Source organism: Agelaius tricolor, unplaced genomic scaffold, assembly GCF_023055355.1.
Source record: "Agelaius tricolor isolate 1412-34295 unplaced genomic scaffold, bAgeTri1.0.p SCAF_18, whole genome shotgun sequence".
In the NCBI taxonomy this organism is placed as follows: Eukaryota; Metazoa; Chordata; class Aves; order Passeriformes; family Icteridae; genus Agelaius; species Agelaius tricolor.
The window spans coordinates 8,362,466-8,381,418 of record NW_027269278.1 but is presented as its reverse complement, the minus strand read 5'-3'; the positions used below and the strand labels follow the sequence as shown (position 1 = coordinate 8,381,418).

Genomic DNA, 18,953 nt, shown 5'->3' with positions numbered 1-18,953 from the left:
GGGAGCGGCCCTCATGAGGGATCGCCCCGTGTGAGGCACCGGCCCGCAGGGGGGATCGTGCGAGGGAGCGGCCCTGATGGGGGGATCGCCCCGTGTGAGGACCGGGCCTCATGAGGGAGCGGCTGTGGGCAGGGACACGGGACACCGAGCACGGGGCACCGAGCACGGGACACTTTCAGCGGGTCCGGCGGCTCCGGCATCGCCGCCCTCACAAGGAAAAAACTCCCGTGTGAAAATGGGAGTCAATAAATTGTGTGTGTGATAACCCCTGTACTGCTCCGACCCCGTGTTTCAGCTTCAGGCTGTAGACAGGAGGAATCTCGTTGCTTCGTTACCTTAAAAAAATAGAGCGTATAGAACCAGAATAATTTGGGTTAAAGGGACCCCAGATATAATCCTGTGCCCCCCTGCCAGGGCAGGGACCCTTTCTGCCACACCCGGTTGTCCCAAGCCCCATCCAACCTGGTTCTGGGTGCTTCAGGCCTTTCTGGATTTCCAAGTGAAGGGAGATACAAGTGCACACAAAAACCGGAATAGAGCCCGTATGCTTTGAAACTTTATTGGTTTAGACACAATCTGAAAAAATACTATGCATTCCCAATTGCAATTCATATTAAACAAGCATATACATGTGATTATATTATTATTGATTTCAAATTAAAATCGAAACCATTACAGAAAGACTGCTGCATCTTCAGAGAACTTTGCAACAATTAGTTTTCATAGGAGATTGCTAAAATCAATCTCATGTCCCAATATGCTTTTGGTTGTTATTTTATTTTACATAATTTCTTATTTTTACAACACGTTTAGTTTAGCCGCACATTCTGAATGACTTCATACCAATGATGAGAACAAAGTGCTGGAGGAACAACAGATTTTATAAAAGAGCTTTTATTGTACGTCAGTCCACAGAAAATCTTATGAGCAGTTTTGAGAAAGGTGAAAATTTAGTTCTTTACAAAAGTTTCCATAGATGACTATTTGATATACATGCTAATATACCAAAACTGAAAAATTTTTAATAACAGTTAGGATTTTTTTTTTTTTTTACACAAATGTATATGTTAAATTTTACCCCCCTTCACTTTCAGTTGAAAATACAATAGGCAACACTTACCAAAATGTCTCATTTGTTGGCTGCTTTTACTTTGCTAAAATACATAACAAAAAGCTGAAATGAAGGGCTTAAAGGGACTCCAGATGCCTCAGAAAACATTTTTCTTTGGAAGAATTCAAGGGGTCTAAAACTTTTTCATTTCTGGGCTACAGGCATCCAGATTTCTCTGAAAAGCTTCATTGTTTCACAGGTGTTAAGGTGGTATAGAAACCATCAAATGTGTAAAATATTGAAGAACATCAGTTCCAAGAAGAAACAATGATTAATTCTGATTCCCCCCCCCCCCCCCCAGAGAATACCAAAGTGAACTAAAGATACAAAAGGCAAGCCAATACAATTGTCTCTAAATAAAATAAAATGCTTTTTCAATTTTTTTCTAAGGCATCAAGAGGTCTTTAAGTCACCTATTACCATGCAAAAATAGTATATTCTTTCCCATTTTACATTCATCTTGTAGCATTTATTTACATACAGATCAGCAGTTTGTGCTTTTAACACATGTAAAACTAAAAAAAAAAAAACCAAAAAACAAAAAACAAAAATAAAACTAAATTAATTTTTTTCATTCCAGAGGTTATGGTCAGATTATTTTGTTACACATGAGAATTTCATATTCATGGCAACAATGAGACTGGACTTTACTGTTGCTGATAGATCCTGACTAACAGATTGCAAACTGGTATTTTATCAATAAAAACTCACTGTCTCTGTATCACCTGATGTGCATCAAGCATTTTAACTTGCAAATGTGCCTTTCAGGACAGAATTATTCCATGTATTTCCTGCCCACGTGGGGTAAAGACTCTGGTCTGGTTTCTGCTCACACTTTGTGCATTTTGGCAGAACAGATTTTTTCTCTGTGCAATATATCAAGCAAAGAACATACAAAATATATAACTAAGCAAGAGCCTCTTCCTGAAAAATGTATTTTATTGTGGTTTTTTTATATATAAGACATTCTTCCAGTGATTCCACAGGCATAGCACCAGGCCCAGGAAGAACCAAAAATGCAGTACTGCAACTTTAAAACTGACTGCAAAAAGAGTTGCCACCTTTTAAGATGAATAACAGAAACTAATTTTGTAATTAGTTATCTTAAGGTAAAAAAAAAAAAAAAAAAAACCAAACCCCAAAACAAACTGGTTATTGGACAGTCATGAGGATTTTTCCTTGGTGGTCACAAGAAGTGTTTCAGTTTAAGAAAGCTCAGTATAAAATAAATATGCCTGGAATTTGAAGAGAAGCAGGATTGAGCCTAGCTCATGCCTTATGCATGTCTCTTTTTCAGGTGTTAATCTCTTACATCATTATGATTGTGGTGAGAGAGTGACGTGCAGAGAGGAAAATCGGATTATACAAGTATAAAAGAGAGCTTTTAGTTCATTTATACAATTTTTCACAAGTTCTGAAAGCATTCACACTTTTGGTGTGACAAAAACCAACTCGGATTTTACATCATCCAAGTGTGGCCAAGTCTGCATTTTTTCTTTCTTATTCTTTTGGTGTTCATATATTTGGCTCTAATGCATCTGACATTTTGCATCAAATACCAAAAGAAGAATATGGATATATAATTCAGGGTCATATATATAAAAATAACAGCCATCTAAGCTGTAAATAAACTCATATTAGAATCTTCTGTACTTATATAGAGTTTAGTTGTCTCAAAAAGCCTGAAATCACCTCAAGAAAAAAGTAAATCAAATTCAAATGGCAAAAAAAAAAAATCAGTGAAAAATAGCTTTTCTCTACTTTCTTAGATGACTAGGTTTTGGGGGTTTTTATTTTAAAACTGTTGCATTAAAACAGACAGGAAATTGTACTGAATTTAATTCTCCATTGCTTTGAAGGTTGTGTATGTAATGACTGTCTTTTGGCTGATACAAAAAGGATATGAACTAAACTTCACTGAGATAAAAATCCTTTATGACTTGACCCAAAGAGCCAGATTTTATGCAATAATCCCTATCCTCCATTGACGTAGCAAATTCCCCAGGGATGCTATTGCTGCATACATCAGTGAAAAATTATGATACCATCAGATCTCAGATATTTCTTTACTTGCTTTGGACTGATATGAGTCACTGCACTGAAATCAAATGAGGAATCAGATGCATAAAGGGATCAGACAAACACACATTTGATAAATCAAACTGCCACGTTCTTTGAGTCATTATGTTACTGATACGGTTTCCTCTGTATCATTTTATTCTGAAATCACTGCAATAAATCAGTCTTCGTAAAACACTAACTTATTAATTCAATTTATTTCATTTGGAAGCATGCAACAGAAGTTCAGAGAGAAAATAGGATACTGTTTAGATTAAAAATTTAAACTTTTAGCTTCAGAAGTCTACAGTGGATTCCACTATAAGAGAGAAAATAAGTGTGCTTCCACTGTCCTAGCAAAGATCTAGCAGGCACAGCTCCATGCTAGCATGTACTGGTGCAACAAACATCAGCTAGTAAAAGACACAGATATTTAGGACCCTGTTTAGCAGAAAGAAGCTATCAACAGTCCATATATTCAAGCAACTTGACATGACAGTTTTCTCTTTGCCTTGTACCGTGCTTTGTACCAGGAGAGAGCTCTAGAGTCTGTTCCTACTCCTTGTGAGACTTATCCCCTTTCTGATGACCACAGAAATGTAAGGTTTTATCCAGACAACTTGCTGGTTATCCCAGAGAGGCCATTGGAGGTGATGCCAATGGGATTTGATGCTTCCAGATGTCTGACCATAAAGACATTCCCATAACAGGCCCTTCTGCCACCACATCCACTGTTCTGCCTTGCACAGCAATGGCCAACACAGCCTTTAGCCCATCCCCATGAGTCTTTTGGGGCAGTATTGCTTCCCCTTCCATGGCCAGATAAAGGATAGGATGCCCTCCACTGCTGCATCTCAGGCTGGCCTTTTCCCAAACCTTTTCATTTTGCTAAGCCCCGTCCAGAATCACAGCTTATTCCTTGTGCTCCGTTTCTTTAGCGCTGTTTCTGAAGGGAGTTAGTCCAGCTGGACTATGCAGTATTAGCAGCATGTGAAGTAATCAATTAGGGATTGGGAGCATATGGATTATGGTGAACTCCCACCTAAAGCCACCACAGAGCCAGTGATGCTTTTGCAACCTTCTCCGTTTGAGCAGTTCAGATGTCCTTGAGTGCACTGGACTGAAGGAGCCCTAATGCAGAATCTGCAAACCATGGATAAACTGTGTTTGGATGAAAAGGAAATAGAGGGAATTCTGTGCTATTGCTTCCTACCCTGTTCTTGTCATTTCCAGGTAACATGAATCCGTTAGATATAATATACTATTAGGTCTATTAAGTACAAATAGTGGGAAATTCCTTCCTATTTCTGTTCTGATTGTTAAATCATCAATGATTAAATCAAATCAATGTCATTTATGTCCTGAAAAATATAAAAGCTATCACTTACTATATAAACCAATATCCAGCTTGAAGTTCCAAATCAGAGAAAATAGACTTTTACTTTCACCATCAGTCACTGATTATTTGAGGTAGACCACATTATTGAATTACTTATAATTTTAGTTTCTAATATATTAGGTTGTATACAATCAAATATCAACAGACATACCTGAATTTTTCCCTATTTTAACTAGAAATGTTTGTAGTTACTTAAAAGATATGCTTCCATCATTTACTTGGTCATAGATTGAAATTTCTGCATATTTTGTGTCAATTTAGCATAACTTTTAATAGTGCCTTACTGTATACCTAGAGTAAAAAAGAAATTGTATCACACCTGATGGCAAAAAGAAGGGAAAATATGGTTAGTGATGAAATCCTAGAAAAATGAAAGGCTCAAATGTAAGATTCAGATGCTTATCCATTTCAGCAGTGTTGTTCTGGCTCTGTAGTTTTCGAGTATTATTCTAATATTGCTATGAAGTCCATTACTCAGAAGATTCTTCCTGTGATTTCAGATGGAGATGCTTGAATATAGCTCTTCTATTTGTTTTTTGAAGTAATCTCTCAGTTCTGGTCTTTTAGCCTTTAATGTTGGTGTCAACAAACCGTTTTGCACCGAGAACATATCAGAGTGAATATAAATGGCTTTGACCTAAAATAAAAGAGGAATATATTTATAGCAAAGGTTACAGGCATCACACTGAATAAACATTAATTTTTTTCCTGTGCTTCCCTCTGGTGGTGCCTCAAGTCCAGGGCACTCTTCTGCTGAGTCCCCAGGATTTCCATCCCCTGCCCACAGAAGGGAGCTCTCCAAGAGAATGAGCACATAAATTGCTTTTGTGTATGAAAGCAAGGCCAGAGCACAGCGAGGCAGCACACAAGGGCCAGTGTGAGATCATCACTGCAGTTTCACACAGCTGAAAGGCAGTGGGGAAGAGCGCAAGGGCAGGGAGTTGGGCTAGGAAACCTCAACTTAACCCCACTGCAAAAGTAAACAGGACTAATTCAATAATGCAAAATTATCATGAAGCTTTTCAGGCACAAAGCGTGTACATGATGATCATCTTTAGCTGGTTAAAGTGATACAAATCTTTCAGCCAGTGCAAATGGCATTTCACAAGGCTGCCCTTGTTCAGGCAGTGGCTCTGAGCACAGTGGGGAGCCTGGCAGCACAGATGGGAGTGAGCTTTTCCTCCCCGTGCTGGTGTGGGGGAAAGCAGAAAACTGCTGCGTGACTGGTCAGAGCCCACCAATTTAAGGCAAAATTCCCCAGCCATCTGCTGCTTTTGTGATTCCCCAGGCCAGACTGCTTTGCAGTTTGTTTGGCTGGGAGCTGCAGCAATATAGGCTGCAAATCCATTTTCCATTCCTTAGATATGTGATTCATCTTTCCCTGCAAGCATCGTGGTCCAGGCCCTGCCCCCACGCAATCCTTCATAAATCAGTGTTCACACTATTAATGCTCTCCTGTCTGCTGCACTAGCTTTCTGATCCTGGAAGCTGATGGTTATAGAAGTCAACCTGTCATTCCCAAGACAGAAATCCAAGCTGCAGATGAGGATGGGGATGATAAAGAGTATCCCCATAAACAGGGGATCCCATTCCATATGAATATTACCCACAGTATTTGGCTCAAAATTTGGTTTTAAGATTACATATTGCAACAAAGATGAAGTTTTGAAACACTTTAATTTTGAAAATGGTATCATTTTTTATTCTATTCTCTTATTATTTTATTCCAATATTTAGAAAGATGACAAGTCTTTCCTCACTACTTTATACTTTATTAATTGTAAACTGCTGGTGGAATCAATTACTTGAGGATATTTCATACTCTGAAGACCATGACAGAAGCAAACAAGACTTACTGGCACAGACAATTATGTGCATTAAAAACTATGCTTTTTACTGCATTATTTTTAAATAAATTTCTTTTCGCTGCCATTTCATTTGCATAGGTAATTGAGAAATTAAGAATAATAGGGTTATGTTTAATGATGCTTCTACTCCACTCCAATATGGTGAATTACTCATTAGAATTATCACCCAGAAACAGTCTGAACAAAAGCAAAAAAGCCCTTGCTAATTATATGTAATGATTAAGATGTTTGGTTTTCTCAACAGAAATAAGCATTTGACATTTTAAAGTGGGGTGGATAATTTTTCTGTGTTTTTAATGTTATGCAGACCACAGTTGATTTCAGATCTCCCCTTCTGAAGTGTTTGTAGCTCTATTTCAGAAATATTTACACAAGCAGGAAAGAACTAGTGCCCAGACTAAAGATAAAGAAACCAGCAGCATTTCAAGGTCAGGTATAAGAGTAGTAATTAGTGACCCAATTTCTAACAGAGCTTTCAGTGGCAGAAAAGTCAGACTCCTACAGATGTTTATCTTGACCTCTGGTTTTCTGGAGATTATCTATGTCCCTGATTAAGATTTTGACCTCTGCACCCAAAACTTTCACTAAATTTAATTCAAATTTTAAACATAGGTGGGAAGCAGAATCACAGCAAATACATTTTTCTAAAGGAATAAATACAGCTTGCCAGCAATAAAGCTCTTTCCAAAAACATCATGTGCAGCTGCAACAAAGATTTGTAGTAACATGATAGATGCTGACAAATCCCTCTTCTGTACAGACAGATGGCCTGTCTGAGCACACTGAAGGATGTGTTTCATTTTACCTGCTCAAAGGAGTGAAGCCCACTCTCCTTCCCTAACCGTACCATGTCTTCCATTATCGCTTGCTGCAGTTCCTGCATCAAAACAGAAATTCCTCATGAGCTACCATAGCCAACCTTACATGCAATTAATGTTCACTGTTCACCAAAAAAAGTGTTTCTGAGCAAAGTTCAAGTGCCTTACTAACAGTTAGTATGTAATTAGCAAAATTCTGTTGTAATGTATAAACATTACACTAAGTGTGGTGATGTTAAGTGTCTCCTTGGTATGAAAAGTAAGGTTCTATTTTCAAACCAGCAATGTGACATAGCTGTTCAATTTACAGTCCTTCAGCCATCTGCCAGACTTCAATGCAGAATCACTGCCACAGACACCAGTGGAATGGTTCAGTGGCATCAGTATTTACTGATGTGATCCAGTGCAATTCCTCAGTATTAGAGAGCGTGTGTCTATGACTGGGGTCCTTTTTATAGAATCATAGAATGTCCTGAGTTGGAAGGGACCCACAAGAACCATGGAATCCAATCCCAGTCCTTCATAGAACAGACCAAGAGTCATACCACGTGCCTGTGAGTGTTATCCAATTGCTCCTTGAGCTCTGTCAGAATTGATGGTGTGACCAGTCCCCTTCCAGTGCCCAGCCACCCTCTCTGGGAAAATATCCTTTTCCTAATATCCAACCTAAACCTCCTCTGACAACTTCAGGCCCTTCCCTCTGGTCCTGTTGCTGGTCACCACAGAGAAGACCAGCAAGAAGTTTTGTTTAGTTGTCTTATTTAAGAAATCTAAGCAAACACAACCTCTCGTCCTGCTGCACTGCTGTTCTCTGCAAGAGAGGCTCTTTCTCCCCCCACACCAGTGCTGGCAGAGCTTGGTACCACCAGTCAACACATATCACTGGATCCAGGTCAACCCTGCTGAATGTTCAGTGAGGAAATAATTGTTGTCACTGAAATTGTCATTCCTAGATGTGCACACAATATTGTGCACACATCATGCGACAGCAAAAAAAAAAAAAGGTCTGTACTGCAGATACAAACCTTATTTTTACAGAGTTCTGCATATGTTCCTTCAAACCCTCTTTTCTTTGCCCAACCTGGCATGACTTCAGAATCAGGCACCACGATTCCCACCAGGAAGGCCTGTAGGTAAAGGAGAAGGAGAGTTGCAGGCTAAAGCTGAACCATATTCTAGGCTCCACATTGAAGTGAATACACAAGTCAGCTGAATTTCTGCATGTTTACTACTTCTTGTTTAATTATGTCAATAATTTGCTAACATATTGTCATGAAGTACATTCTGATGCCTGTGCCTTTTTCTCAGATAAAAGGCTGTCTGTGACTGCATTTACCAGCAGATTTAATACCCTCAGCTGGGTTTGTGCTCCTCCTGGACATTAATAACTCACATGGCCCTGCAAATCCCAGGCAAACTCTGATGCCAAGTGAAGGCTCATGCTTGTGAGCCTTGAATGCAGAGGATGAATTGCCATGGCTTCAGAAGCTGTAAGTGTGTGTATAAATGTGCAAATTAACAGAACAAGATTGGTCAGAATGGGCAGGCAGTGTTAGGGGCAGCAGTGGCTTTGCCTTTCCTGGCTTACCACAGGCATGGTGGCAAAGGACAACATTGGAGACCCCAAGAGTGACACCAAAGCCAACTTAAAAGGCTGATCTTTGGTCACAGCATTCTCTAAGCTGCTCAGGATCACACCAGCAGCTCAGTTCCTGCCTGGCTGTCAGCCAGCTCCAAAGCAGGAGGGACACAGTGTGGCATGATCCACTCACATTTTCCCTTCGTTCAAGCCCAGCTCTGTCTTCTAACTACTAAGAGTAAAGTAAGATTTTGTGAAAGCTTGGTTTGTACACATTTTCCCTTCGTTCAAGCCCAGCTCTGTCTTCTAACTACTAAGAGTAAAGTAAGATTTTGTGAAAGCTTGGTTTGTACCTGCAGGCTGTCTCCATGGACATAGATCTGAGCAACAGGGTCACTGCGGATGTAGATATTCTCTATCTTCTCTGGTGCGATGTATTCTCCCTGAGCAAGTTTAAAGATATGCTTTTTCCGATCAATAATTTTAAGGGTCCCATTCTGTTAGGAGAAAGAAATGAGAATTCCCAGAGAAGTTATTTAACCACAGAAACTCAGCAAGCTGTCTGTCTTTAACAGAGATTTCAATTGCCTGTTGTGCTTTCAAATGCTTATTCTGCCAAATATAAACTCAATCCTTTGTAAAGATAGACCTGCTTGGAGACCTAAGTTCAGCCCTTGAAAATTTACTTGGGATAATACAATTTCCCCAAGAACTCTGAGTGTGTCCAGTACGCACAGGTAACCATTTTCCAATGTCTCCTGTGTGAAGCCAGCCCTCCTGGTCCAGTGCCTCAGCTGTCCTCTCTTCATCTTTCAAGTAACCTTTAAACACATTGGGTCCTTTCACACAGATCTGCAAAACAACCAGGGATGATGATGAATTATTTTCTTATTCTGCTATAAATATAAATTAAGTAGCAACTCACTAAATTTGAAATATTTTAATGACTGTGCTCCATGAAACTAAAATAGATTGGGTTATTAAACTATCTATGGATTTTTTTAAGCTAATGGAAATATGAAGTAGGCTTTGCAAAACTGATTTGTTTGAAGTTGATTTGCATTCCATTTGCAGTTAAAATTAAAATTATTTCAATACATTTAATTTTTGTGTAGTATAGAAATCACAGCAATGTAGAGATCACAGCAATGTAGAAATCATAGCAATTCAGCTCTTCTTAGCTGAACTAATTCAGTCTTAGCAGTTTAAGGAATCAGGCTGGAAGTACTGCCACAGCTCCTTTTTCATTAATTTTTACTGCTCTATTGTTAAACTTCCATTTCCTTTCCTGATTGCACGATGCAACCCATCAGCAACCATGCACACTACAAAGGTCAAATGCTTCTAGAAACTACTTCATACAGTGTTAACTAGTGAGAATTTGATATAAAAATGTGATTTGCTACCTCTCCTTCTCCTTTGGAAGCAAAATAATTCAGTTCTTCCACATCCTTCAATCTGATTAAGTTACAGGGCAAAGGGGCTCCTACATGACCTGGAAATCAAAGTTATCAAGTCACTTGTCATCTCTCCTATAAACAATAATTAGCATTTTATCATTAGTTACTTGCATAGTTGTAGATACACTGATTGTTCTTGCAGGAGCTGTGTCTGTATGCAGAAATAATTTACTTAATTAAGGTTTTGCACCATTAAAACTAAATACCGACACCTCCTCTTTAGATATAAAACCTATTCTGAAATAGCACAGAGTGGTTTGGGTTGGAAGGAACCTTAAAACTCATCTCATTCCAACCCCCTGCCAGGGGCAGGAGCACCTTCTACTAGATCAGGTTTCTCCAAGCCCCATCCAACCTGGCCTTGATGTTACAGTCCATAATTTCCTAAAGGAATGTGCATTTCTTTTATTTCTTCAAATGGTGGAAGAAAATAATTACCTGATGTCCAGTCACCTGGAGTTGTGAAGGTGCATCCAGCTGTGCATTCTGTTTGGCCATAGCCTTCATAAACCTGACAAAGAGACAAGTATCTTTAAAACATCATAAAAGATTTTGCTATTACAAACTGAAATCCCAAGCATTGCCCTGTGTTGCACAGTCCTGTGAGCTGAGCCTGCAGCTGCAGTGTGTGGTTGCCCATTTGCCATGTCCCTGGTAAATGGGCAACCACACACTGGCTTCTACTGTGTACAAAATTCCATCTACATAACTAGGAAAGACCATGGCTCTATATCATTGAAAATAGGGAGATGATGAGTTGAGCACTTAGCCTTTGATTCAGGACATATGGTACACTATGAGAGGAACTTATTAGTGGGAAAAAAAGGTATTTTTGTGGGACATTTTGAAAATCCACCTTTTTTTTTTTTTCCCTGACTAATTTTAGGCTCTCAAATGAGACCTTTCAGTTGCTCTGGGCTTCCTCTCACAGAGAAATAATGCAGTGTTCATCTGATGTCTGAGGATTAGCTCTCTCCATTTATATATAGCATAAAACTTGTGTAATGAAGTTCCCAGCACTTGCACGAACACATTTAATTTCACATACTCAATTTGGTGCTGAGAAGTGGGTGGGATGAGCCTGTGGGGTTTTTCTGGGAGATGCCCAAAATGAAAACATCTCTTGCCTGTTTGTTGCTGCCATCCTAGGGCTGTTCCCACCCCACTGAGCTCTGGGTGTACCAGAACTCCGTGGCTGCCTCAAGCCCTGCTGCTCTATCCATCCTGGTACAGCTGTCCTAAATGCAGTTCTGAGGGTGTAACCCATCTCCTTTCCTAAACACCAGGAGTTCTCTTGCTAGCAGTGGATGAACACCCCTGGGCAGGCACACAAACCCACCTGGCATCCGAGGGCTGCGCGGAGGAAGCCCAGGACAGTCGGGGACGCGGGGGCAGCGCCTGTCACTATCATGCGGACACATCCCCCAAGACTTGCCTGGTTGGTAGCAGGAGGAAACAAAAGAAAGCATCAGAAGCTACTGCAGATGGCAAAACCATGAGCTTGCACAAAATGCTCTCTCTAGGATAGATGTGCAGGATTTCCTGCCCATGGCATGGGGTCAGAATTAGATGAACTTCAAGGAGTCTTCCAACCCAGCCATTCTGTGGTTCTGTGATGAGGCCATCTATGGAAATATGAGCTAGCTCTGAAGCTTTCCTGAGGGATAAAAGCCCATTCAGTGTACAGAGACAGGAGTGCTCATGTCCCTGGCAGGACAAGCTGCTCAGCCTGGGCTCCTGCAACTGCTGTGCTTGGGCAGGCTGCAGACCTAGTTCTGGGAACTGCTGGGGAAAACAGACTCTTCCCCATCCAGTCTTCTTTGCTTATTTACACCTCACTGGGTTTAATGAATTGCCTCCCAAGCCCTCTAAAATAATGTTGTGCCTTTTTTAAGGCAGATGACCTTCAAATATTTCTGGAGGGTATTACATCAATTCCTGTGTCCTATTTCACTTCTTTCTCCTCCCCCTTCATTTCCTTTTCTTTATTCTAGAAGTAAAAAAGAAAACCCAGCACAAAAGAAAACAACTGCTGACTGAGTCTGCCCGTCTCGCCAGCCCTTGCATCAATATGCAGCCTGGCTCGCTCCCGGCTGGGTGAGCTCTGCTATCTTTGCACACTGAGGACAACTAATCCACAGACCACAAGTACAGTCAGTTTCTTTAGTTAAAAATAAAGTGGCATGTCTCCAGATAAGTCATCCGATTAAAAAAATGAAGTAATTAGAGCCTCTTGGAGTAGTACAGAGCCCAGAAAAACCTGGTTTAAAGCCAATTTAATATCTTTTTAACTGAGATGCGTGGGAAGCAGAAGGGCATTCTGATTTCTTTATTCATGGTTGCTAAACCATGATTCATGTGTGCATTTTTCTTTACAACTTTATTCTTTTCCTAGGAAGAAAAGTGGGTTTGAATATACCCAACTGCAACCCAACCCTAAGTCCAATACTATTTGTTGAGATTTTCCAGAAAACTTTGGAGCAGCATCTCTTTGATCAGGGACCGCCTTTTCATGACCACCTTTCTGAACTTCATCCCTAGATACCTTTCCTTCTCCCTCCCTCTTCTATCTGAGAGCTGCAAAAATTTTTTGGCACTATTCCATAAATTAGTGATTTCTTAGTGCTGCTGAAGAGGGATGTGGCAAATGTCATCTTAGCTTGCCTTGTGTTTCTCTATTTCCCTCTGAAAAGTTATCCCTGAGAGAATGGAAATTTTGACATTATGCATGGTGCTTAAAAACAAAAACAAACAAACAAACAAAAAAAGGAAACCTTCACTAGCAACAAACTGTGCTCAGTTCCCTTTTTCTATTCTATTTTCCAATCTGTTGTTCACTAGTGAGTAGTGATTGCCCACAGTTCATCATCAGGCAAGTGGACTACAGTGCCTTTAAGGAATCATAGAATTGTTAAGGCTGGAAAAGACCTCTAAGATCATCAAGTTCCTTCATCAACCCAGCACCATCTTCACAACTAAATTATGTCCTCAACTGCCACATCCACCCCCTTTTTTAACACTTCCATCACTCTCCTGGGCAGCCTGTTCCAATACTTGACAACCCTATCCATGAAGAAATTTTTCCTACTGTCTGAAACTGCCTTGTCAAAAAACTAGTAATTGCTAGAAGAAGCAAGAGTTCTTTCACTTCAGACTCACTTCTCGAATCACTTACCTGTATCTTATTAAAGAAAAGTTTATCCCACAAACTGTCGTTTCTAATGATGCCATTTCGAACTTCGGCCTTTTTCCGTCTGGCCGCAAATTCCAGGATCCAGCGCTTGAGGGATGTGTCAGCCTGGCTGAAGATCTGCAGGAGCACAGGATGGCAGATGAGGTGTCACAGAGGAGAGGGAGCACATCAACACCTCTTCTCCCCATGACACCCCACACAGCCAGGTGGGTACAGTTACAATTGCAGTCCAGGTAAACAAGGCTGAACTGGGGTTTGTTAGTGGGGAAAAAGGAATGATGTGTTTTGCTCCATTCCCTATTGCACATGTGGTTCCTCTGGGGAAAAAGACAGGATGGTGGTGCAGGCTTCAACTGGATTGACAAGGCTGCTCTTACTATATCATTTCTGTGATAGGATTCTGTAATGTTCATGCAACCTGAGCAACAGGCAATGAGCAACATGAACAGGTATCAGTGGTGGCTGATGTGGTGATGGGGGCTTCATTTACCTGAGCTTAATCAGGCACCAGCACAAACTCCACCTCAACAAATGAGAAACCCCCAGTGCCTGTCCCATTAATAAAGCACAGAAGCCCTGACCTTTGGGAAAAATTACATCAGGAGCTTGTGCTTAAGCTTGTCTTTAGCAGATAAGTCTTCTGAGGAATAAATATTCCCAGCTAGTCAAACAGATTTAACATGATGACCAGACGTGCCTGTCTTAAATACCCCGCAATACCTTTACCTTAGTTTTAAAGATTTCTAAATCCAAAAACCACTGTCACATTTACACTGCCTAAATCCTCAAAGACTTTTTAAAATTTCTGATTTCCAGCTGTTGTTGCCACCAGAACAAGAGATTTGAGTTTCAAATCTGGTCGAAGGGCACAAAAAGTCCTTGTGCAGCCAGGTTTGACTGATGTTTCTGTGTTGAAAAAAAATCCTGTATCTCTAGAAATGTCAGAGTTGTTAGTGAGAACAAGGTAGGAAGCTAATACAGAAGGATTTCATACTCATGTGATAGCTGTGTCTGGAGTCTGTGTAAGTCATAATACAGGCTTACACACTGAAGGAGCTGTATCCATTACACAGGGTGAGAATGTGTCTGCAGCAAGGCAGAAATAGTGTCACCTGCTTGAGAAATCTCCATGACTAAGGGGGTTCTTCCACATGAGTAGTAAAGGGACATAAACTCCATTGTTCCAAAAAGAGTAAAATCAAGATGCAGCTCACCTTGTCATACATTCTGTTCAGCAGCCGTGGCACGACAGGGAAGATGGTTGGCCGCAGTGCCTTCATGTCGTCAGACAGGAGGCGAATGTCGCCTTGGAAGAAGCCAATTCGCCCTCCGTGGCAGTACACTACAGACTACAGATGGGGAGAAAGAGGAACACATGTAACCCCTTGGCTTTCAGTTCCCAAAGCAAAGCATTCCTCTCCCAAGCGCAGAAGCTCCTTTTCTGAATTTCTGCTCTGCAATGTAGCAAAAATGGGACTTTGGAAATACAGTAAAGTAACAATAGATTTTGCGCTGGAGTGAAATATCCAAATAGTTCTGGGCATTTTTCAGGACAAGGAATTCAGCATCCACCAAATTTACCACTTGTTGTGGAAGAACAAGGAATCAAAATTTTCAGAAGGGATTTCCCTTCATCCCCTGCATATGGGGATGGAGAAGTCCCAGTTAGGGTCAGAGTCTGGATCAGAACTTTGCTAAAGCCCAGCCCTCCCATAGCAGCTCACAGCATGAGGACCTATCAATACAGAAATGCAAAGTAAGAAACATCATAAAACACAGAGCAGCAGCCAATTTTTAGATGTTAATACTTTAGTTTTGTTTAAATACAACAATATAAACTACGTTAGCAATACAGTGCCTGATCCTGTATCCCAGAAATAAAGCCCACTTAATGAAAGGTGCTTGATTTGTATGGAAACTACAAATCCAGAAGCCTTGTACTTGAAAACAAAGCAGAGTGTTTTCCTCATCAGCAGAATGGAGCCCAGTATGTGAGATGGGGCAGAGGGGCTGCTGGCCATGAGCCAGCTGGTAGCTGGTTACTGGTGACCAGTAACCCTGCCAAGAAGCCAGCACAGACTGGGTCAGTCTGGCATTTTATCACTGAAGAACATTTGGAGACCAGCACTTCTCCCATGGTTTTACAGTGCATGGAGAGGGTCCTCAGCAAGTGCCCCTGTGATGCCAGAGCTGAGCCCAGCCTTCCTGAGTAGACTGAAAACTTCAGCTCCCTTTTGTGGGCTTGTCTTCCCCAAATAACTAAGTAAGTTGAAAATTCCTTAAGAGACATGCACATCTTTTGTGCAGCTCCTAAAAATCTGCAGTACTAACCAAATTGCTCTCACTGCTCTGTCAGGCAGTTAGAGACTGTCTCCATCAGCTGAAACCACAGGAATTTTACACATGTGATGTGGGTTTAATGAAAATCACACTGCTGAATCTGTGCTTTACACTGCACATGAATTTAAATTAAAAAAAAGTAACCAGTGTGCTCATTGGGAACTGGAAATAACAACTAGAAATTTTTAGCTTTAAAGAATGTATCTGTATTATTTTAATTGTAAATTCCAGGAATGAAAAATTCTGGCTAAAACTAGGGACACTGATGCAGTGCTTGCTGTTCAAAAAGCTTTTGAAAATTGAAATTTTTAACCCTTTTGAAAAAATCTTTATATTAAGCTGTTTCTGATGGGAGGATAAACCTGAACATCCTTTGGAGGCTGTCCCTTTCAGTACAGCAAGGTCCTGTGAAATGAAAGCATTTTCAATGTTTCTAATGTCTTTCTGCCCACCCATCAGATGAATTTTGAATAATTATATTCTTGTTTGCTGAACAGTGCTGGCACACTGACCAACTTGCCTTGCAGGTGGAGAAAGGCTGGGCTGTAATTCTCTAAATCTTTCATGGGCTTTTACTTCCAATTTGTGAGAGTTTTAACAGGGAAAAATATATTATTTCTGGCACAGATGTTACTAAGAAGTGGGAGGTTTTTATTCAGATGCTTGTCTGACTCAGAGAGTGTGCTTTCAGCCTGAAACAGGCCTCTCTGAGAAAGTACAGAGCTGCAACTGGATCCAGATCCAACCTTCACATACTGGATCTATTTTAAGTTTGCAGCTTCTCAGGCCAGGAGACTGATGTGACTGTCTCACCTGACTTGCCTAACTCACCAATTGCAGCACAACCCAAAAAGAGACATGAAGTCAGTTCTGTGGGCTAGCAAGGACTTGAATCTGCCATAATTCCTGGGGGACACAGGCTCCAGTTAATGGCCACCACATGCTGCCCTGCCAGGAGGATCATGTGTCTCACCATGATCTCAGTTTCTTCTTTTTCAGTATCTGCCAGGCTAGGATTTTTTTTTTTTTTTTTTTTTTTTTTTTTGTAGATCATGTTATTTATGCAAAAAATAATTTTAGCTGATGTAGAAAATGGCATGAAATTATCTTGACTCACACGACACCTCATCCTAGAGTGCTGTGAAAATCTGTCCCACAAACAGTTCAGGTAGCAGTAGCCATGAGCTGTGTGAGCCATGAGTCTGGCTCATTGCTGGAGGGCTGTTTTTCAAACCCTGAGCCAGGTGTAAGCTGGAAAACTTGGGAAACTCTCCTGGCCTTGCTCTGGACTCACAGCCATGTCACTGAGACCATGGCTCTGGTGTTATGCACGTGGCACTTCTGGAGTACAAGCCTTTTTAGTGCTACTAAAGATATCGCTGGTTATTTAGTATTTTATTCATTTTATTTTATTTTTTTGTTTGTGGCGTGGAAAAAAGACTATTTCCACTGACACCATGACCTTACCTGTACCATTCTCTCAAACATGTGTGCTAAAGGCAAATAGGAAATGTGTACATCCTCACAAGTAGGAGACCACTGACTCTGGAAGAAAACACAAGGAGCCCCACGAGGCCTCGTCAGTTCAGGCAGGTTTCTTACCTGTATAACTCTTTCAAACATGTGAGCCAGAGGCAGGAAGGAGATGAGCACATCGTCCTGTCTCGGAAAGATCACTTTCTGCAGGTGGAGGGCATGGGAGACAGAAAGGAAAGAAACACTGACAGGAAGACAACAAGAAAGTCATAAAATAATAAAAAGAAAAATGGCACCAGAGGAGCAAAAGGGTAAAGATTGTCAAGAGAGGAGGGAGCGGCGGACACAGGGAAGCGTTAAAGCCACAGCATCATGGAGCTCAGTTAGCAGGAGGAGTAAAGAGCACGGAGATGTACACACAGGGCAATGCAGAGGGCTCTCCTTGGCAGAAGGCAGATATTGTAGCCACGCTGGGAATGGAGGCTCACCCTGATGGAGAATCCCATTTTTATCCACTGCTTTCTACCAGGAGGTGCCGAGACCCTGATCTGTGCTCTCAGCTGTGCCAGGCAGCAGGATCCTGGTGCAAACCTGCAGGAGCCCCCAGGATCCCAGTGCTAACCTGCAGGAGCCCCCTGGACACCAGCAGGGCTCTGCAGGAGCAGCACTTTCCCACATTGCATCCAGCCCATTCAAAAATCACAGTGTTACTAGAGTCAAAATTAGCCATTTTTTTCCCTTTTTCTTGGGTTAATCATTGGTTTGAATCAATGTGTTGTAAAGCTAATGATTTAATCTTAGGCTTCAAAAACTAATTACTTCTGTTAGTGTTTCTCATCATTTTAAGTGATTCAAATATTTTAAGGGCATTACGACTGTCCCATAGACAGGGGAAAGAAGGGAAGAGGGGAAGAAAAGTGACCAAAGTCTTGATTTTGCCAAGTTTTTAACTCTCTCTTGAAGGCTGGAATAAACAAAGGCCCCAAGAGCCTTACCTAACCCATTCCCCAAAGAAAATAACCTTTCTGCCTGCATCTCCTAGGGAACAGCTTGCTGTAATACTATGGATTAGAAAAACTGAAAGGTTGACTACCCAGTAATTTGCATCAAGGCCAGTGGTTAGTGGAAAATGGGTATAAAAATCTATCAGCTCACAATATTAACAGTTTATACCCACTTGCACCTCCACTGCTCAGAAAGAATCAATAGCCCCTGATCTGGGATACAGTGGAGGCAGACACAGGAGTTCCTCCCTCAGGGGATATTTTATTGAAGTTAAATCTGGGCTGGTCAGATTTGGTTATGGCCTCCCAGCCATCACTACCAAAGTCAAACATCATTGACCATGTGGGTGTTCTCAGCATCCCATTTCATATTATTGTGTCTGTCAGTCTGAATGAAGCCATTAGGGCCTGCAAATCTATTTACACATTATTTCAATTTGGCTTCATTTTCTGCAAGCACAGTAATGCAAAACCTTTAATATCAACCAGGGGTTTTTTATTACTGCTGTAAGAGCCCAGACAAAATAATCTAGTTTTAAATCAGACCAAAATTATGCCATTGAATAGCATTTCACAGTTGGCACAGTTGTCCAGTTAAATGTAAAAATGCAAACAGCTTCTTGGTATTTGAGAACAACCTTATTATA

General features: G+C 40.9%; 2 protein-coding genes across 7 annotated transcripts in view; one reads left to right on the top strand and one right to left on the bottom strand.

Moving 5' to 3' along the window:
- The window catches only part of PDLIM4 (PDZ and LIM domain 4), a 246,788-nt gene that overhangs the window by 34,675 nt on the left and 193,160 nt on the right, over positions 1 to 18,953 (top strand). The gene's annotated exons all lie outside the window — the stretch shown is intronic.
- The window catches only part of ACSL6 (acyl-CoA synthetase long chain family member 6), a 58,032-nt gene continuing 39,613 nt past the window's right edge, over positions 535 to 18,953 (bottom strand). For 4 of the 6 annotated variants that reach the window (XM_071443173.1, XM_071443175.1, XM_071443177.1 and 1 more), the window contains 11 exons: positions 17,294 to 17,506; positions 14,701 to 14,835; positions 13,469 to 13,603; positions 11,633 to 11,728; positions 10,732 to 10,804; positions 10,240 to 10,328; positions 9,569 to 9,685; positions 9,187 to 9,330; positions 8,280 to 8,381; positions 7,242 to 7,313; positions 535 to 5,205 (listed from right to left, as the gene is read on the bottom strand). In XM_071443173.1, coding sequence (XP_071299274.1) covers positions 5,065 to 5,205; positions 7,242 to 7,313; positions 8,280 to 8,381; positions 9,187 to 9,330; positions 9,569 to 9,685; positions 10,240 to 10,328; positions 10,732 to 10,804; positions 11,633 to 11,728; positions 13,469 to 13,603; positions 14,701 to 14,835; positions 17,294 to 17,506 — 1,317 coding nt within the window. In that variant the 3' untranslated portion in view covers positions 535 to 5,064. The remainder of the gene's footprint in view (positions 5,206 to 7,241; positions 7,314 to 8,279; positions 8,382 to 9,186; positions 9,331 to 9,568; positions 9,686 to 10,239; positions 10,329 to 10,731; positions 10,805 to 11,632; positions 11,729 to 13,468; positions 13,604 to 14,700; positions 14,836 to 17,293; positions 17,507 to 18,953) is intronic. The other 2 variants (XM_071443178.1, XM_071443179.1) reach the window with 2 other exon arrangements.